The 22142-nt window shown below is 42.2% G+C and overlaps 1 protein-coding gene across 1 annotated transcript in view; it reads right to left on the minus strand.

Annotated features, from left to right (window-relative positions):
• Window positions 1–8151: 8151 nt before the first annotated feature.
• The window catches only part of etnppl (ethanolamine-phosphate phospho-lyase), a 31292-nt gene continuing 17301 nt past the window's right edge, over window positions 8152–22142 (minus strand). The window contains exons 9-14 of the mRNA XM_033025302.1: window positions 20576–20730; window positions 18665–18754; window positions 16392–16522; window positions 13910–14004; window positions 11566–11787; window positions 8152–9458 (exon numbers count right to left, since the gene is read on the minus strand). Of these exons, the coding sequence (XP_032881193.1) occupies window positions 11599–11787; window positions 13910–14004; window positions 16392–16522; window positions 18665–18754; window positions 20576–20730 (660 nt within the window). The 3' untranslated portion in view covers window positions 8152–9458; window positions 11566–11598. The remainder of the gene's footprint in view (window positions 9459–11565; window positions 11788–13909; window positions 14005–16391; window positions 16523–18664; window positions 18755–20575; window positions 20731–22142) is intronic.

Genomic DNA, 22142 nt, shown 5'->3' on the forward strand with positions numbered 1-22142 from the left:
TTTTGTTCTGGCCTTCTCTATCTTTCAGGCTGAAGAAGGGTTCCAACCCAAAAAGTCACCTATTCTTTTTCTCCAGAGATGCAGTCTAACCCGCTGAGTTACTGTATGTCATGTTGTCAAGTCAAGTCAAGTCAAAAGAGTTTATTGTCATGTGTCCCAGATAGGACAATGAAATTCTTGCTTGCTGCTGCACAACAGAATATTGTAGGCATAAATACAGAACAGATCAGTGTGTCCATATACCATAGAATATATATATACACACATAAATAAACAGATAAAGTGCAATAGGCTGTTATAGTTCAGAGTTTGTTTGAAGTTGTGTTTGATGGCTGTGGGGAAGAACCTGGAAATTCCTTGTATGTAAATACTTAGCCAATAAACTTATTCATTCATTCATTCTTTCATTACTCCAGCATTTTGTGTCTAACTTCGGTACAAACCAGCATCTGCAGTTCCTCCCTGCACATACAGTAGTTGTACTGGATCTAGTTACCAGGGTTTCATCCTCTCTGGGTTTTCTGCATTGTCTGGATGGTAAAGGAAGTAATCAAGACCTCATAAAGGGAAATATATGATTTAATGTAATCCTTTAAAACCAACAATTAATTTCTGAAGTGGATTCAATACAGAAATGGAGGAAATGCAGCATTCAATTCCACACGCAATACTGCAATGAAATCTTGATCAAATTGTCTGTTTTTTAGTTTAGTTTAGAGATACATAGTTTAGAGATACATAGTTTAGAGATACAGTTTACATAGAAACATAGAAACATAGAAACATAGAAAATAGGTGCAGGAGTAGGCCATTCGGCCCTTCGAGCCTGCACCGCCATTCAATATGATCATGGCTGATCATCCAACTCAGTATCCTGTACCTGCCTTCTCTCCATACCCCCTGATCCCTTTAGCCACAAGGGCCACATCTAACCCCCTCTTAAATATAGCCAATGAACTGGCCTCAACTACCTTCTGTGGCAGAGAATTCCAGAGATTCACCACTCTGTGTGAAAAATGTTTTCCTCATCTCGGTCCTAAAAGATTTCCCCCTTATCCTTAAACTGTGACCCCTAGTTCTGGACTTCCCCAACATCGGGAACAATCTTCCTGCATCTAGCCTGTCCAACCCCTTAAGAATTTTGTAAGTTTCTATAAGATCCGCCCTCAATCTTCTAAATTCTAGTGAGTACAAACCGAGTCTATCCAGTCTTTCTTCATATGAAAGTCCTGACATCCCAGGAATCAGTCTGGTGAACCTTCTCTGTACTCCCTCTATGGCAAGAATGTCTTTCCTCAGATTAGGAGACCAAAACTGTACGCAATACTCCAGGTGTGGTCTCACCAAGACCCTGTACAACTGCAGTAGAACCTCCCTGCTCCTATACTCAAATCCTTTTGCTATGAATGCTAACATACCATTCGCCTTCTTCACTGCCTGCTGCACCTGCATGCCTACTTTTAATGACTGGTGTACCATGACACCCAGGTCTCGTTGCATCTCCCCCTTTCCTAATCGGCCACCATTCAGATAATAGTCTACTTTCCTGTTTTTGCCACCAAAGTGGATAACCTCACATTTATCCACATTATACTGCATCTGCCATGCATTTGCCCACTCACCCAGCCTATCCAAGTCACCTTGCAGCCTCCTAGCATCCTCCACACAGCTAACACTGCCCCCCAGCTTCGTGTCATCCGCAAACTTGGAGATGTTGCATTCAATTCCCTCGTCCAAATCATTAATATATATCGTAAATAGCTGGGGTCCCAGCACTGAGCCTTGTGGTATCCCACTAGTCACTGCCTGCCATTGTGAAAAGGACCTGTTTACTCCTACTCTTTGCTTCCTGTCTGCCAGCCAGTTCTCTATCCACATCAATACTGAACCCCCAATACCGTGTGCCTTAAGTTTGTATAGTTTGGAGAAACAGTTTAGTTTAGAGGTACAGCGCGGAAACAGGCCATTCGGCCCACATACTCATCGCTGACCATTGATTCCCATACACCAGCACTATCCTACGCACTAGGGACAATTTACAATCTTTACCGAAGCCAAATAACCAACAAACCTGAACGTCTTTGGGGTGTGGGAGTAAATCGGATCACCCTGGGTAAGCACATGTGGTCACGGGTGAACGTGCAAACTCCGTACAGACAGCACCCATAGTCAGGATCAAACCGAGGTCTCTGGCGCTGTAAGACAGCAACTCTAGCGCTGCACCACCATGCCAGCCCCGTATTGTTTTGATCAACAATATCCAATGTAAGCTTGAGGAACAACAGCTCATCTTCCATGTTGGCATACTGCAGCCTTTGGGACTTAATGGACAATTTCAAACAACCACCCTTTCCTCTTCTCCCTTTCCATTGACTTGGATGTAGCTTTCTGCTTGTACTTTTCTTCTGTCTCTAAGTAACAACTTTCAAAACATAATTCTCTGCAACCTGGCTTCTCAATTTTTCATTTCAGATGAAGGTCCTTGGCTTGAAATATTGCTTCTGTGGATCCTGTCTGACCTCCTTCCTGCATTTTTTTGCTTTTGTTTTGGATTTCAAAAATCTGGAGTTTCTTTTTACCTTAATCTGTTATTGACCACCAGACTTCCTGACCAACAGACCTCAAGCAGTGAGGCTATGGGACAAATTATCCTCCACAATAATCCTCAACATGGGGGCTCTGCAAGGATGCATTCTCAGCCCTCTTCTTTACTCCTTGTACACCCACGACTGTGCTGCCATGTAAAATCTAATTCAATTTTCAAATTCGCAGGCGGCACCACCATTGTGAGCCAGATATCAAATAATGATGAGACGGAGTACAGGGAGGAGATTGAGAACCTCGTGTCCTGGTGTCAAGCCAACAACTTTCTCTCAATGTGAGCAAGACCAAGGAGATAGTGATCGACTTCAGGAAGTGAAGCAGTACACATACCCGTTTGCATTGACGGCGCCGAAGTAGAGATGGTTGAAAACTTCAAATTCCAGAGTCAACATCATCAACTTCTCCTGGACACTCATATTGACGCAATGACCAAGAAAGCACACCAACGCCTCCACTCCCTTAGAAAGCTTAGCATGTCCCCCTCACCAACTTCTACAGATGCACCAGAGAAAGCATTTTATCAGGATGCATCACAGCTTGGTTTGGGAACAGCTCCATTCAAGACCGCAAGAAATTGCAGCGCATTGTGGATGCAGCCCAGACTATCACACAAACCAACCTCCCTTCTATTGACTCCACTTATACCTCATGCTGTCTCGGCAAGGCCAGCAGCATAATCAAGGACATAATCAAGAAAACGCACACCACCAGTTTCAGGGACAGTTTCTTTCCAGCTGTTATCAGGCAAATGAATCATCCTACCACAACCAGGGAGCAGTGCTGAACTACTATCTACCTCTTTGGTGACCCTCAGACTATCATTGATCAGACTTTGCTGGCTTTACCTTGCACTAAACGTTATTCCCTTATCATGTATCTATACACTGTAAATGGATCAATTGTAATCATGTATTGTCTTTCCGATGACTGGTTAGCACGCAATAAAAAAATCTAAACTGAAAACTAAACTGAAAATATGGCTGACTGGGTTTAGTTATTGATCCGGATTCTGGGAAATCTTTTGACATCTCCAAAATAAGAACTACAGGATCTTTTACATCATTTCAGGTTCTTAGGAGCTTTCAAAGGTAGCATCTGACGTAAAGCACCCCCTCAGTACTGGACTGAAGTAGAAATTTCGTGCTCAATTTAATGGAGTTGAATTTCTTACTGAGTGGTACACCTGTTCCCCACAGAATTACAACACCAGTAAACCCCTTGCTCCTTGTCAGGGGCACTCAGTGGGTTTGTGACATGCTTCACACAACTCCAGCTTTTCCCTTTCCCCTGCACACTCAGATGGAAATGCGAGCGCTGATGCGGTGGAACTGATTAATCTAATTAGACTTTAGACTTTATAAGTACAGCGTGGGAACAGGCCCTTCGGTCCACCGATTCCACACCAACCAGCAATAACCCTGTACACCAGTACTATACTACACACTAGGAACAACTGAAGGCAATGAACCTGCACGTCCTTGGAGTGTGGGAGGAAACCGGAGCACACCGGGAAAACCCACACGGTCACAGGGAGAACGTACAAATTCCGTACAGTCAGCACCAGTAGTCAGGAATGAACGCAGGTAGACAGGGTCAAAGGTTGAAAAGAGATGAATGATATTGCAGAAACTCAATGTCCTGTGCACATTAGAGTGCAGATATTTGAAATGTACGCTTTATAATGTTGGTGTGGCTCAACCTGACACTTGAATGGTTGTGTGTTCAAGGTTTACCCAAGGCTTGGAGCCTTTTAACTTAGGCCAATACCAGCAGTGTTATGTTTCTGATTAAATATTAAAATAATTGAGCTATTTATGTGGTTCTTAATGCACTAAATCACCCAAGTCACCAGATCACGTTGGACAGAATTGAGCATTGAATCACGTAGAAGGCTATTAAGGCAACTGAAAATCCCTGGGTCAGAGAGAAAAGTGAGTAACTTGTCTCTTGCCTCATTCTAAAAAGCAAGAGTCCATGGACTGCACCTTGAAATGGACAAACACTCACAGGTTTCAAACATAACTTGGCTGAGCTAAAGATGTCAAGATATCAATCAAGAGTGTGGCTTTTAGCATGATATTTGGCACGTTATAACCAAGCTCTCCTGGCAGCAGCCTTTGGCCATTAATTGACACTCGTTGCAGTTATCTGACACTCCTGGTGACCTTTTGTTTTAGTTTTATGAAAACGGTCTCGAAAGAAGTTTTGAAGTTGCAGTACAGCAGGAACTGTATGTGTAGAAACAAATACAATGCTATAGTTTAACAGCTGCAGCAAAGTGCAGCTTCTTCATGAAATCTATGTTGCAGATCTTGGCCCTGATGGTAAACACATGGCTCAATGTCAACGTCATCCTGTAACAGAGATAATCAGCAGTTTTAGGTTCGCCTTCTGGATTTCATTTCTAAGCTTCAGCAGTTTGCTGCACAGCAAGAAGCTATTTATAGACCTGTTACGGTCATATGGAGGTTAGAGATATAAGGAATAGCAGATGCTGATTTACAAAAAAAGACACAAAGTGCTGGAGTATCTCAACTGGTCAGGCAGCAACCCTGGCATCTGAAGAAGGGTCCCGACCCAAAATGACAACTATTCATATTCCCCAGAGATGTTGCCTGACCCGCTGAGTTACTCCAGCACTTTGTGTATTTTTTTGTATGGAAGTTAGCAGTGTGGAGGTTCTACTTCTGTATGTGTCTGTGAAACACATTAAAGACAAATATTAACTATTTTCTGAAAAATGAATATGTTATATTTAGTAGACTAAATCATTCTCTTCGACTCAGTTTGCTTGCGGTTCTTCTCAAAGTTACTCAGGGCAAGTGGTTTAGAATGGGCAGAATTTGTTAGGTGCATCCAAGAGGGTTTCCTTAAATAGTTTGTGAATTGTCTGACTCGGGGAGGGACCATATTGGACCTTGTTTTGGGAAATGAACCTGGCCAGGTGACTCGTCAAGGTGGAAGAAGAATTTTAGGATAGTTATCACAGCTCCATAGGTTATAAGATTGGTTTGAATAGAGACAGGTCTGAATGTTGGGCAAGGCAGATTACAACGTCGTTAGGCAGGGTTTAGGGAGCATGGATGGGGATCGTTTGCAATTTATTAAGTCCACAGATGACATGCGGAAGTCGTTGAAAGGCCAGCTGATCTCAGTGCAGGATTGGCTTATTCCAGTAAGGAGGAGGGATAATGATAGCAAGCAAAGGGAACCATGGATGACCAAGGAGGTTGTAAATTTGGTCAGGAAGAAAAAGGAAGTGTATGTCAAGTTTAGGAATAATGAGGAATTAAAAAGCAAGAAGGAAAGAGCTCAAGCAGGCGATTGGACTGGCTATAAGAAGCCATGATATATCATTAACAAGGACTATGTGAAATCCCAAGGCTTTTTATACGTACGTTAAAAATAAGAGGGTGACCAGGGAGAAGGTAGGTCCGCACAAAGGTAAAGGAGGGAATCTATGCGTGGAGTCGGATGTAGGTGATGTGCTAAACGAGTCCTTTGCATCTGTATTTACTGAGGACAAGGACTTGGAGGACAGTGATATCAGTTTACAGATAACAAATATGGTAAGGCAGTTTGAGATGGTGGAGGTGGTAGTGGTGAGGGTCTTGAAGAACATTATCCTGGTAGTGGATAAGTCCCAGGGCCTGATGGGATCAATCCTGGGTTATTGAGAGAGGCAAGAGAGGAGATTGGGTGGGTTTTAACGAGATTTCTGTTTCTTCTCTAGCTACAGACGAGGTCCCGGAGGACTGGAGAGTGGCCAATGTTGTTCTTTTGTTGGAAGAATGGAAGCAGAGAGAATCCAGGGAACTACAGGCCACACATCAGCGGTAGGGAAACTAATGGGAAATTATTTGAGATAGGATATACTCCCATGTAAAAAGTTGTGCTAATTAGGGATAACCAGCATGCTTTGTACATGGCAGGTTGTGTCTCACTAACTTGAGTGGAGTTTGTTTGAGGAGGTGACAAAGGAGATTGATGAAGGTAGGGTGGTGGATGTTGTATACATGGATTTTACTAAGGGTTTTGATAAGGTCCATCATGGTAGGCTGATCCAGAAGATATACGGATTCATGATGACTTGGTCCTATGGATTCATAACTGGCTTATTCATAGAAGACAGTGGTTTGTGGTGGAAGGTAGATATTCTGGCTGGAGGTCTGTGACCAGTGGAGTTTCACAGGGATCTGTGCTGTGACCTCTGCTGTTTGTGATATATATATATCACAAACAGCAGAGGTCACAGCATATATATGCGTTCTAAACTCCTCCAATTTTGGTGTTGTCAGCAAACATACTCACCACCCCATTTACATTTAAATGTTGGTCATTTATATATATATATATATATATATATAAATGACCAACATTTAAATGTAAATGGGGTGGTGAATATGTTTGCTGACAACACCAAAATTGGAGGAGTTTAGAACGCGAGGAAGGCTGCCAGAAGATACAGTGGGATATAGATCAATTGCAGAAATGGGTGAAAAATGGCAGATGGAATTTAAACTGAGCAAGTGTGAGGTGTTACACTTTGGAAGGTTGAATGCAAGGAGAGAGCATACAGTTAATGGCATGACCCTTAACAACATTGATGTGCAGAGGGTTCTTGGAGACCAACTTCATAGGTCACTAAACATGGCAGCACAAGTAGATAGGGTCCATTCATGTTCTCTACTATTCTTTGTAAGACAAGAAGAGAAAATGTTGGGAGAGATACTGTTTTTCAAACAGCATCTGTGGGGAGAACAGACTAGTTTATGCATTGAATGGTATTTCTCCATCAGAACTTTAGTAACTTTCATATTTCCTGAAGTTGCTTTACCTGCTGAGTGTTTCTAATCTTTTTTTGGTTTTTCTAACCATGTTGTGTATGTGAAGAATTTGGCTTTTTGTTTTAAATTATGGGTGCCATCTGGAGCCCGGAGTCAGAAATTGTCAACAGTGTTCAACCACCTGTTCTATATTCCAAGTACGAAGGAAACAAAAAATTGTGCGAGGGATACAAATGGTCTGTTACTTCAATTCCAGCACGTGTAAAGATTTATTTCTATCTAAATTCTCCTTTCTAACGCCAATTGGCTTGCATGTTGACTGAATGTTTCTTCAAAGTCTTCTCTTCAGATGTTGAATTATTTACTAACCCCATCCCAGTTAGAATTAGTTCATTGCATTTTTATGGTTACAGTATGATAACCAACCCAAGGCTGTTAATGATCATAAAATGCCCCGTACTTTTATCTTGAAACCCAAGTGCAAATTCTGCAAATGCAGACAAATGCTTCTCCTCAGTCAAGTGTACAGGCCTTTACTGGAATAAGCTTGGGAACTTTTAAACCCACTTCTGTCTAATTCATAGCACAACCCTGCTTTTAAGTGATGACCACATTCAAAGGACCAAAGACACATGTTGAAAATATTAAACCTGTGTCATCACACCAACAAAACAAAACAGCATAACTAATTGCTAGTTTTGTTTCTGAAGACATTAGTGAGAGAAAAACTGTTCAGTAACTATATTTAAGTAGATGCAAGTCAAAGGAATTAAATATTTTATTTCATTTGTACAAATTAGTTTCATGCTATTGCCATCGTAAAGTGAGGAGAAACAATCCCAGGAAAGTTATAATATTATAGCACCGTATCTGAGAAAATTAAAACAATCATTTATAATTTCACACAAAAAGACAATGTAACTGCTTTCTCAAAGCTCCTATTATTTAAATTTAATCGAGGTAGTAGTGATATTAAACATGAATATTGTAAATCAACAAGCATAATATTGTATTCCAGCCCACTGAAGTAGCTAGCCACTTATGTGAAAGTTAATTAACGCAGAGGCCAAGAAAAGATTCCAAAGCAGGTGAGTGGAATTCCCAAAGATGGGTTGTTTTACCATGGAAAAGTGTCATTTTATTCTAGAAACTACACTGTTACCCATGTGGGCAGATGATTTGAACTAGATTGGTTAGGATAAATGAGGCAATGTCGATATAAAGTATTTAAACACTGAGCAGGATTAGTTGACGTGAGGAATTTTTGTTATAGTAGTCATCGTTTAAAACTAGTTTGCAGTTCATGTGGCAACATCTTGACCAGCTGGACATGACCATTATCTCTGTGCACAAAATGCACGTGACAGTGGATAATATATCGTGTGGTTGATGTGATCGCCTGGAACGCATTTTGATTGAGTGGTTGCAGAGGAATTTTAAACATTATATTTTTCGGATTTGTTGTGGCTTTTTGGTTTACTTTGCCACGCCCAGGAAATTAGACGACAGCGGGTGGAATAGAGAGAGTGCAATCATAACTTTAGCAGCATCGTAACTTTTGGGACAGCGTCCCTGGAACAATTTTGTGCAACATTTTGCTTCTGGCCATTCTGTGCAATTCCCTCAATTTTGTTTGTGAACAGGCATGATTTGCTAAAAAAAATAGCATCGGTGTTGTAGCCCCAATTATTACACATTTTCTTTATAAATGTGTGTTCTTGCTCTGTAGTTCAAGATTACTTTATCAATAGAATTCATGTACTTCCTGGTCAATAAATGATACAAGCATTAACATTCAGAGATACTAGATAAATATGACCCTTTGTCAAAATAGGAAAATGATAAGCATATTTGTGAACTACATATTTAAATCAATTAACAGCAGAATATACTCAACCACTCCAATCGCAAGCAAGCACAAGCCCACAATCTTTGCAGGCTGTTTTAGAATTTACTAAACAGGAAACACATTTTTCTGTTATATAAATTAATAGGAGATGTGACATTGTGTCTGAAGAAGGGTCTCGACCCGAAACGTCGCCTATTCCTTTTCTCCATAGATGCTGCCTCACCCGCTGAGTTTCTCCAGCATTTTTGTCTACCTTTGTGTTTGGAAGATTACATTTTCTCTGTGTTAACAAATGTTTACAGCCAGGACAAAATGAAAAAAATGAATATTAGCTTCGTTTTGCGGTAAATCATAGAAACATAGAAAATAGGTGCAGGAGTAGGCCATTCGGCCCTTCGAGCCTGCACCGCCATTCAATATGATCATGGCTGATCATCCAACTCAGTATCCTGTACCTGCCTTCTCTCCATACCCCCTGATCCCTTTAGCCACATCTAACTCCCTCTTAAATATAGCCAATGAACTGGCTAAATCGTTATTCCAGGTCTTTATCTGGGCATCTTATTTGCTTGTGTCATGGAGAATAGAAATTTTGTTTTCGATTTTTTTAAAGTTCTAATTTGACACAAGTGTTGGTTAATTTCCCCCAACACTTGAGCTATAGTTTCTGTAAAAATGTGAACATTTAGAAAACACACGCAATCTTTAAAAATCATAATCCATTATTTCGTTTTCAAAACTTTAAAAGTACTTCTTAACTTGGAATCAAAAGCAAACTCATAAAGGTGTCAAGAAACTTGACTCAAGTAGCAGTCTAGGAATCACAATAATCTGGATTATCTTTAAAACCAACAATTTTTAGAAAATCCAAATGGATGTTCCGTGGCAATCTGAAGCTTTATTGAGAAAGGATTTATTTTTAAATTAAAAGCAGAAAAAGTCAAAGTTATTAATAAACAACTGGGCCTTGAATAATTTGGGCCTTGAATAATTTGAAATCAGTTAATAGGTTTTAAAATTTAACATTTCCATTTGAATGCAAAATGTCTTTACACTGTGTAGCAGGGTGGCTACTTTATTGGATCAGTAATCTAAAGATCTGAATCAATGATTTCAATTTCAAACATGGCATCCAGAAAATTCAAATTATCAAATATATCTCGACTAATAAATGCCAATATCATGGATGGTGACAATGCAACTACTAGATTGATGTTAAAAATGTTCTGAATTACTTGTGTCCTTTGGGAAAGGGAATCTTCTTTTCATATCCACGTTGCCTTAAACTCTAGAGCAGGCCTGTCAGTCAACGGCTAATTAGATGGAAAATAAATGTTGATCTTGTCAGTGACTGGCACATCCCAAACCCACAATGTCATCTACTTGATTAGAAGGAACAGACATGACAGTGATCCAGTAATTCAATAGCATTACTGCAAAATGATCAGACGTTTGTGATGAGTATGTCATGGAGTTGTGTGCAATAGAGCCTCAGTGAACATGCATAAACATTCATGTTTCTAGTTAATTTGTATATTGGATACTGTCAACGATTCATGTAGGTGCTTAGAAAATCTTCCCATCCAAATTCCACAAATGACAAAGATGTTAAGTCAACAAATGGAATTGAGGGAATAGTCAGATGAACTTGCAAGAGTGGCATGTAACCCATTTTAACAACTGCTGGTGGAATATCAGCAATAAAGTCATAGAGTTATACAGCGTGGAAACAGGCCCTTCGGCCCAACTTGCCCACTCCAACCAACATGTTAAAGAATTTTCCAGCCGGTATGGCAATTTCAGAAAAGGTGCCCTTGGAAGTACAAATGGAGAACCTACTTAGATCTTATATCTGCAGAGGAGCAGAGCCCAGGTTTATCTACTGCTTGGGGCTCTGACCAAGTCAGTAAGAGAGGGTGCAGATGAGATCCACCAGGATGTACCCTGGGAAGGAACGTTTCAGCTGTGAGGAAAGACTGGATGGACCTGGGCTTATTTTCCTTGGTGCAGAGGAGGCCAAGGGAGGTTAATGGAACATAGAACAGTACAGTCCAGGAAAAGGCCCTTCAGCTCACATCTGTGCTGAACATTATACCAAGATAAAGTTAATCTCATCTGCCTGCACATGATCCATAGTGGCGTTGACAGTGGCAGAAGGCTAGAATACCATGTGAAGGCTGACTAATGGGAACAACCATTAAGAGATTTTGAATAGATAATAGGCAACATTACAGATTAATTAAAATAAAACCTTTTTTTAAACCCGGGAGATTACAGATATTCAATCTAAACGTGACTGAATTGTGCAAAAATATAATGTGCAACCTGACTGTGACAAAAGGTGGTGGTGGGGGCTCATTAAGATAGAGAGGCGAGCAGATTGCTTCCTAATCCTTTGTCCTGACAGGAACTCGGTTCTTGTCTGCAAGCGGATCTCTTAAAATGGCCACTGTCTCCATCTGGACACTCTTCACTCGGTGAGGTCTTCGTTCCCTCCAGCTCACTTCTGTATCTGCTGCTTACCTCAGGAACGCTGGCAGGAGCCATCTGTTGTTAAAGCACAAGCCGGCAAGCACGTTTTAATTTCTCCACAGTTTACTTGGGGGCACGAGAAGATATGCAAGAATAACACTGGAGAGGAATTAAACCCCAAATGCCCCACCAGAAGGGAGACACATTTTGTGGGGAAAGGTTATGCAGGCGAGTGAGAAATCACACAGTGCGCTAAGCACTGAATAAAGGGTACGCCATTTAGGACTGAGATGAGGAAAAACCTTTTTACCCAGTGAATCTGTTTTAATTCTCTGCCACAGAAGGCAGTGGAGGCCAATTCACTGGATGTTTTCAAGAGAGAGTTAGATACAGCTCTTAGAGCGAACTGAATCAAGGGATAGGGGTAAAGCAGGAACAGGGTACTGATTTTGGATGATCAGCCATGTGTGAACGGGTCCTTTTCAGAAAGGTAGGCAGTGGCGAGTGGAGTGCCGCAAGGCTCGGTGTTGGGGCCGCAACTGTTTACCATATATATTAATGATTTGGAAGAGGGAATTAGGAGCAACACTAGCAAGTTTGCGGATGGCACAAAGCTGGGTGGCAGCGTGAACTGTGAAGAGGATGTTAGGAGGTTGCAGGGTGACCTGGACAGGTTGAGTGAGTGGGCAGATGCATGGCAGATGCAGTATAATATAGATAAATGTGAGGTTATCCACTTTGGCAGAAAAACAAGGGGGCAGATTATTATCTCAATGTTGTTAGGTTAGGTAAGGGGGAGGTGCAGCAAGACCTCGGTGTCCTTGTACACCAGTCACTGAAAGTTGGCGTGCAGGTAGAGCAGGCAGTGAAGAAAGCTAATGGAATGTTGGCCTTCATAACAAGAGGATTTCAGTATAGGAGTAAAGTTGCAGTTGTATAGGGCTCTGGTAAGACCATATCTAGAGTATTGTACCAGTTTTGGTCTCTTAATTGGGGGAAGGACATCCTTGTGATTGAGGCAGTGCAGCGCAGGTTCACAAGATTGATCCCTGGGATGGCAGCACTGTCATACGAGGAAAGATTGAAAAGACTAGGCTTGTATTCACTGGAGTTTAGAAGGATGAGGGGGAATCTTATAGAAACATATAAAATTATAAAGGGACTGGACAAGCTAGATGCAGGAAAAATGTTCCCAATGTTGGGCGAGTCCAGAACCAGGGGCCACAGCCTTAGAATAAAGGGGAGGCCATTTACGACTGAGGTGAGAAAAAAAACTTTTTCCACCCAGAGAGTTGTGAATTTGTGGAATTCCCTGCCACAGAGGGCAGTGGAGACCAAGTCACTGGTTGGATTTAAGAGAGAGTAAGATAGAGCTCTAGGGGCTAGTGGAATCAAGGCATTCTGGCTTGAAGGCCCGAATGCCCTCCTCCTGCACCTATTTTCTATGTTTCAATCATATTGAATGGCGGTGCTGGCTAGAAGGGCTGAATGGCCTACTCCTGCACCTATTTTCTATGTTTCTAAGCGAGTCAAAAGAGTGAGGTATCACAGCATCATTGCTGAAACAGAGAAGTGAGCCGGCACACAGGGTCATTCCTGATGTGAGGGTTCATTTTGAGGGAGGGTGGACTGGGTGGAGGAGAGTGTGGCTAATGGGGTCTCCAGTTACAGCCACTTTTCCTAACTCAAGAGTGCAATTTATTCCCTTAACTGTGTCCAGACCAATGTAGAATTGCTCCATGTGTGTAGGGAGCGGATGAGAAAGTGCGATTGCATACAACTAGTGTGAACGTGTGATCGATGGTCAGCGTGGATTTGGTGGTCTGAAGGGAATGTTTCCATTCTGTATCTCTAAACAACTCAGTCAATATGAAGGAGTGGACGGCTTCGCAGGTCCAATGATAGAACCTATAATTTCCAGTGTGTGCTTTTTGTTGCATCATACAGATTGTAGCTGAATTCCAAGCCATGCAAGGAAACGAAACCCTGTAACCGAGATAACTCAGGATGCAATCTTTATCGGCAAGGAGATAAAATGGCATTCTAAACATCTTTTATCTAGTGTCTACAACAAGATTGAAAGTGATTGATTTGGACCTTCTGGCAATGTCCAACAATGTCCAAAACAGTTATGTTAGAATTTAAATTCACTTTGTACCAAAACCTGAGAAGGTTTTCCAAATGACCTTGTACTTGCCTTTCTCTTGCTGCCCCTGAGTGTCACGGAGACTGTATTATCCACCGGATATGACTTCCCATTTTGAACTCTTGTACTGGTCTTTTGCTCAAGATCTGTAACCACGAAGAGAAGACAAGATCATCTAGTTTACAAACATGGGGGGGGGGGAAGCTGGTTCATCAAGGCATCCTGGAAAGGTGCATTCCATGCATCTCTTGGGAGGAAATAATTAGGGAACTTTTTTTTTCTGATCAAAGGATATTTGCCCAGTTATGCTGGTCATGTACCAATACCCTTCAAAGACTTGCACTGGATCCTTTAGCTTAGATCACTGCCTCTACTAACTTGGAACTGAACATAACAAGCTTTTTTCATCTTGCTCTGGTAACTTTTCGATTTAACTGGATATAATTCCGGGTACCTGCCAGGTTCCTGACAGGTAGGTATGTTACAGTACTTACCTTCAGCGGCACTGCAATTCTGCCACTGGCCGTGTGCGCAATTTTGGCGCCTTTGAGGGGGGGCCGGGTTAAAACATGGTTTTTTCCTACCTTGTCCTGGAATATATTTGGTTGGAGTGCAAGCTTTTGCTGAAGAATCGTTCCGACAGGCGTTCTGTGTATTTTTTATGTTTTAAATTTTTTTTTTTTTTTTTTTTTTTTTTTTTTAAAAATCGCCCAACAAGTTCAGCGCTGGAGTAACTTTAAAATCAGATTCTAAAGCCGTCAACGCCGACGGATTTCAGGTACGGGACAGGTAAACGAAAGCCGTTTATTTTATATATAAAAGTGGTCCTTAAGATGCCTTTAATTCACATTTTAAGTTGCGAAACGGTGATTTAGTCCCCATCCAAACCGGCAGTATTTTTTCTGCTGATATGGAGTTTAAATTCACCGCAAACTGCAACGTTCCAAATGATCGCGTTCCAGAAAAACCCACTCGCAAGATGATTTAAATGGCCATTAATTTACAGGTATTAAACATTAAATTCCTTCCATTTGGCCTATAAATCCATGACAATGAGATAAAAAAATTATGTTATATTGTGAATTCTTGTGTGAATGTTATTTGGACACTTAGGCTATTTAAAAATGTTAATCTATTCTTAAGAAATGTTGAGATCTAGTAATTGAATTTTGTAATTTGCTACAATTATGAGAGGTGCAGGAGGATGCCATTTGGCCCTTCGAGCCAGCACCGCCATTCATTGTGATCATGGCTGATCGTCCACTATCAATAACCCATGCCTGCCTTCTCCCCATATCCCTCGCTCCACTAGCCCCTAGAGCTCTATCTAACTCTCTCTTAAATTCATCCAGTGACTTGGCCTCCACTGCCCTCTGTGGCAGGGAATTCCATAAATTCACAACTCTCTGGGTGAAAATGTTTTTTCTCACCTCAGTCTTAAATGACCTCCCCTTTATTCTAAGACTGTGGCCCCTGGTTCTGGACTCGCTCAACATTGGGAACATTTTTCCTGCATCTAGCTTGTCCAGTCCTTTTATAATTTTATATGTTTCTATAAAATCCCCCTCATCCTTCTAAACGCCAGTGAATGCAATCCAAGTCTTTTCAATCTTTCCTCATATGACAGTCCCGCCATCCCAGGGATCAATCTCGTGAACCTACGCTGCACTGCCTCAATCACAAGGATGTCCTTCCTCAAATTAGGAGACCAAAACTGTACACAATACTCCAGATGTGGTCTCACCAGAGCCCTATACAACTGCAGAAGAACCTCTTTACTCCTATACTGAAATCCTCTTGTTATGAATGCAGTATATTTTTTTATAATGCAGTAAAAAGATAGTTTGTGAGATTTTGTTGATGACAGACACTGCAAATAAAAAGGGAAAAGCCTGCCCATGCACTCCTGCCCTGTTTGGGGTGGACACACTAGAGTGCTAGAGTAACCCAAATGGGTCAGGCAGCATCTCTGGAGAAAAGGGATGGGTGACATTTTGGGTCGGAACTCTTCTTCAGACTGAAAGTGGAGGGGAGAGAACTGGAGGTAGGACTGAAACATGGCCCATCCTTTTGCTCCAGACATGCTGACCCACTGAGGTATTCCAGCACTTTGTGTCTATCTTTGGTATAAACCAGAATCTGCAGTTCCTTTCTACACACTAGGTCTGGGGTGGCTATGCAGGCATGAGCCAGAAGAGAGTCAAGCATACTGGGGCACCTGCACTAATCTTATACCCTGTAGCTGGATGCCAGTCAGAGTTTATGTTCCCGAATGAAGAAACTGGCAGCTGTGATTTAACCTCAAAGAAAATTCAACATCAAAAATAAATAAAATAAAAAAATTGGAATGAGCCAAGCAGATGGAGCAGTTTCCAAAACACATTGCCCATGATCTTGCTGAAAGCTCCATCAGGTTGGATACCATCAGAAGTGCAGGTGTCAATGGCAGCATCCACCCACCCTCCGCTCGCTCCACCCCACCACCGTACACCAGATTGGTTAACTGTAGCGGTATTCTGATAGGATAGTGTACCTGTAAGAATTTCATCTATTTTCTCGACCGCAGACTTGGCATCCTCCTTAGTGAAACACATTGGTGGCTTGAACTTCAGAACATTCCGATGTGGCCCATCAGCACTCAATAATATATTATGCTCCTTCAGCCTGTGGTGGTAAATATAAAACAAGTCAGTTTACAGCGTTGGACAGGAAGAGGCACTAATTTTGTATTCTCATTACCAGCTGTTACAGACTTGCTCCCAGCTAAACCAAGCTACTTTGTTTTCACCAAGCTCGCATTTTTGCCTGAGGTGTACGCGCTGACTACACCCAACTCAAATCTGGTTTGCCCAGCTAAACATGTGGTTAGACAACATCATAATGCTTCAAAACTCAAAAAAATCCTCAAAACACCCCAGTATTTCTGGAAGGTAATCTAACTCCTGCTTGCTTCCCTCAAACAAGCATCTTTTTAAATCCACCTCCCCTTCAGCTATGTTAGCAAGTGTGATGAATTATGCTGGGCCGGCCTTAGGAGGTGCGGGGCCCAATTGGGAAAAAAATTTCATAGAAATATAAATAAATAATTATAAATGAGTCACGTGTCGTGAGTAATATGACAGTCAGACGGCTTTTAAAAAAAATCTTAAACCACGCATGCACAGCATCTCTGTCCCTATCTTCCAGTTCCCACCTTGAAAGTAAATACAACTTTCGACGTAACAAATGAGCAGCAGGATTGCTATATAAAAGCAAATATATGGAATGTTATTGGGTCTCCAATCACCTCACAAAGGGCAGCCAACTGTGGTGGTGAGGCAGAAAAAAAAAATCTCTCTCTCTCCGAGAGAGAGAGAGAGAGAGAGAGAGAGAGAGAGAGAGAGAGAGAGAGAGAGAGAGAGAGAGAGAGAGAGAGAGAGAGAGAGAGAGAGAGAGAGAGAGAAGAGAGAGAGAGAGAGAGGAGAGAGAGAGAGAGAGAGAGAGAGAGAGAGAGAGAGAGGAGAGAGAGAGAGAGAGGAGAGAGAGAAGATGAGTAGAGAGAGAGAGAGAGAGAGAGGAGAGAGAGAGAGATGAGAGAGCTAGAGAGATGAGAGAGACTCTCTCTCTCATCTCTCTCTCTCTCTTCACTCTCTCTCTCTCTTCACTCTCTCTCTCCTCTCTCTCTCTCTCTCTCCCTCTCTCTCTCTCTCTCTCTCTCTACATGGAGTTGAGTTCTACTCAATGAGCATGGAACTCGTTTGGTAGAACTCAATCCATTTCAGATGCACGAAGGCCCTATGTCCATAAAGAATTTCAAAATCCATCAGGTACTTCAGGCATCCTTATGTCCGTGTGCTTCCTCTAACCCACACGGCTGATGGACCTCCATTCTAGATGAGGTGGAACAGCTCCCCTCCCTCGTGCATCGCTGGGATGCAGTATCAGAGAACCATTCAGAATATATCCGCCAACTGCTCCTGGGGGTTCACCTGATTTGTTGTGGAGGCTGCATCTCATGTTGTGTCACTGACAGCTGACTCTCCACGTGGTAATGGAGGTGTTGAGGGAGGACTCTGTATTTGGTTCCTCCTATCACTAAACATACAAGAGACCCGGTAACCAATTACTGGTCACACTCACCTCTGCAGCTCAAAACAGGAACCCAGTCTATCAGTGGCTTGCTTGAGACTTCTCCGAGATCCATGCCTAGCTAAGTTGGCTCAGATCAGGCAGAATCCCCTCCCTACTGAAGGTTCTGGAGGGGCTCCTATTGAGCTCTGCTGTTTGGCTGCACCAGTGGAGATTCTGAGTCAAATTTGATTTTGGCATGCACCATGAAGAGGCACAAAATGCTGGAGTAACCCATCGGGTCAGGCAGCATCTCTGGAGAATATGGATAGGTGACCTTTCAGGTCAGGACCCTTCTTCAGTTCAGACTGAAGAAGGGTCCCAACCCAAGATGTCATCTATCCATGTTCTCCAGAGATGCTGCCTGGTCTGCTGAGTTACTCCAGAACGTTGTCTTTTTTTGCAGTCCCTTTTCTACAAGTATCAAGACGAGCTTCCCACCAACGTCACAAAGAAGTTGTGTTTTTCATCTTGTCCCCACGCCAACCATTGAGTTTTTAAAAACATCTCTGACAACATACTGCATGGAAAACATATAATGAAATTGTCACCCAATGCTGACAACAACTGAAAGATCAATTAAACTCTGCTGACTGCGCCTTTTAAGCATGGTATTTTCCTGGAATTCCTCCAGGCATCAAAACTTGTTTCTGGGTTTTCAATTTGCAGTAAACAGTACAGAGAACTTTGGCTTGTTACCTGTAAATTATGTGCTGTGCTTCTGCCTTGGCTGGTGTTCGCTTCCTACGGTCTTTAACCAGGTCAACTCCAATAAACAAGCCCACACCTCTGGAGGGAGAAGAATAATAAGCTCATCGGAGAAGTAGAACATTTAACCAGCTGCACAACAGCAGATCTATCAGACATTCACTGCCAAGATCCATCGATATTTTTGATATGCCTTCCAAGTGGTGTTGAGGTCATCATTCACCAACTCAGTTTTAATACCAACCAGAAAATAGTGAAGCTTTGCACTTACGCCAAGCGTGCCATTGTTTACAGAATTATGTACCGAAGTGTAAGCTGTGTAAAAATTAGTTTTCACACAAGGTATTAAAAACAAATATAAAGGGGCGGCACAATAGCGCAACGGTTGAGACCCGGTTCGATCCTGACTCGGGTGCCACGTCTGTATGGAGATTGTACATTCTTCCTGTAACCGCGTGGGTTTCCTCTAGGGGCTCCTGTTTCCTCCCTCATTCCAAAGACATTTGAAAGTGCAAATTTGTAGATCAATTGGCCCTCTGTAATTTTGTCCCTAGTATGTAGAATAGAATTGGTGTAGGGCTATAGGCATTGCAGTTTATCCACCTTGAAACAGGGATGGTAAACAAAGCCGGTGTCAGCAGGTTTCTAGTTACTGGTGGGCCCTCATCATCAACACAATCACAGGACATTTGCTTCGGGGTATTCAGCAGCTTCAATAATCTAGTCAAAAAGCCACAAATTGGGCTGTACAGTGATGATTCTGGTATTTACATCCATTGTGATAATAGACATCCAGTACCATCTACCACAACAAAAACCGAATTTAATGGCAGTTTTGTCACTGCGCTCCTTTAACATCAGAATCTTGGGGGAGCACAAGCCAGAAGCTTGCCAATAGAACTAGGCCAAGTCGTGATTTGCTGCTATCTACAAGAGCCAGGTCAGTATTATCACCATTCGCCTGGATCGACACAGCTGCAATGAAACGTTGCTGCTTTCAGGACAGAGCACCAGCTTCAGCCTCATCTCTACAGCAGGGCTCAGTATTCAAATCTTACAACTGGGGTTCCAGCTTTTGGCAAATGGATGCTCAGCAACAGCTTACCAAGTTTACTGAAAATGCAATCCCAGACCAGTCACCTTAACCCCCAAGGATGAGCAACTGTGATATTGGCAGCACACTGAACAGCCAAACTTACTCCAATGGTGCCAGCACTGACCCCAATCTGTGCTGCCGCTGCAGGACAACCACTGGTAAGCTCAGTGCTGTGGACTGGAGGGTTGCACAGTTTTAGCAGCTGAAATCCAGCAAATTCCCAAACACTTTATGGGGTTCTAAGCATTGGGTTGTGTTTATGCCAAACGGTTTCTAAAGCCTACTGGAAAGGGGCAGTGGGGTGGGACAGTGGGTACGTCTCCCCTACCCCAGTAATGTGATTTGTGATATGACAAGAGCAGAAGGCAGCACCATTGGCCCTCATATTTACATCGAGGGAGTCGGGAGGTGGTGGTTGCAGGGTGACCAGAGTGAATAAATGTAATATATTTACATGGGTTCTTAATGTGGCCATTTGCAGAGTAATATGCATGAAACAGAGTTCCAAATGTGTGTCAGGGTTTATTTAATTACCGTACTCACAATAATACATTATCAAATATGCCATGAATGGCAAATCAGATTTACATGTTCTGCCTCTGGGTGGGTCAAAGATAGAGTGTGATGAGAGGGAAACCCTATAGCATAGGTTCTCCTCAAATATCTTCATTCTCAGTGTTCCCATAAGCCAATGAGCATTGTTCTGCCATTGGAGTCTCTGACTGGTCACCACCATAACCCGTTACTTCTTACATGTCATTTTGTATGGAAGTTAGTGTTGCCAAGCTATTGCTAGCAAACATTACCTCACATCGCCAATAAGCTGATGCTTGGCTTGCTGTTCTCTCAGTAAATCCATCAGGTAATTTCCTACTCTTGTGGCATTGCCTTGCAGATCCTCTTCCTCAATGACGCTCAGTACCGCCAGACCGATGGCACAGGAGACTGGGTTACCTCCAAACTGAAACATGGGATAGCAAGATCAGAACCACAGAATCTCCACCTCAAGTCAAACAGTATATTGGGTACAAAATAGCTTTTTATTTAAAAAAAATAATCATAAGCTAACAAGTGCACTTTATATCTTCTCTGAAAATGGTTGCTTTCACTAGAGAGGAAGGATGTTGTCCCAAATGGTGTAATAATGCACCAAAGTGCTTGAACACCACGAGGTGTGAAAACTTTAGCTAATTTCTCAGCCTTTTGTTCGTTCTAAATGTTTGTTATTTGTGGTTGGGGGATGTTGATTCATTTGAAAGCCAATTGCTTTAACTTGGTGAATCTGTTTAGTAAACTATAGAAAGCACCGTTTCTTGACTGGATTTTGACTTTTTACTGTGATTCAAATTTGTCAGGCAACAAAGAATAAGCTCCAGAACAATTGCTGGGCGAGAAGCTCGTCGTTGTCATTAATACGGTGCGATATGTCATGGAATCTGTCAGACAGCGCAGAAGCAGGTCCTTTAGGCCATCAATAACCACCAATACCCATTTACACTAGAACATAGAACAGTAATGCACAGGAATTGACCAATCAGCCCACAATGTCTGTGCCAAACATACACCTCTGCCTGCACATGATTCCTATCCCTGCATATCCCTGCGCCACTGTCATATCCATTTCCATCACCACTCGTGGCAGCACAATTCCTGCACTCCGTGTAAAAACCTTGCCACACACATCTCCTTTAAACTTTCTTCCTCTGACCAGAAAGCTATGCCCTCATCGTTGATAATTCCACCCTGGGAGAAAGGTTCTGACTATCTACTTATCAATGCCTCTCATAATTTTATATACTTCTATCAGGTCTCCCCTCAACTCCATAAAAACAGAGTTTCTCCATACAGGTAATACCTCTAAGAAAGGGAACATTCTGATAAACCTCTTTTGCACCTTCTCCAAGGCCTCTTCTTCCTTGCTGTAATGAGGCAGCCACAACTGCACACAATACTCTAAATGTGGCCTAACCAAAACTTTCTAAAGCTGCCACTCGACTTCCTGACTCTTTCACTCAATGCCCTGATCGATGAAGCATATTATACTCCTTCTATACCACTCTATCCACTTGTGTGCCATTTTCAAAGAGGTAATCGACTTGACCTCAAGATTCCTCTATACATCAGTGCTGTTAAGGGTCTTGTCATTAACTGTATACTTTCCCCTTACATTCGACCTCTAAAAGCACAACACTCCACACTTGCTCGGTTGAATCTCCATCTTCAATTCCTCTGCTCATATCTGTAAGTGATCTATATTCTTTGATAGCTTTCCTTACTGTCCATAACTCCAACAATTTTGGTGTCATCTGCAAATTTACTAACCTACATTTATATCCATCATTTATATATCACAAATAGAGATCCCAGCATAGA

Source organism: Amblyraja radiata, chromosome 1 (genome assembly GCF_010909765.2).
Source record: "Amblyraja radiata isolate CabotCenter1 chromosome 1, sAmbRad1.1.pri, whole genome shotgun sequence".
NCBI lineage: Eukaryota > Metazoa > Chordata > Chondrichthyes > Rajiformes > Rajidae > Amblyraja > Amblyraja radiata.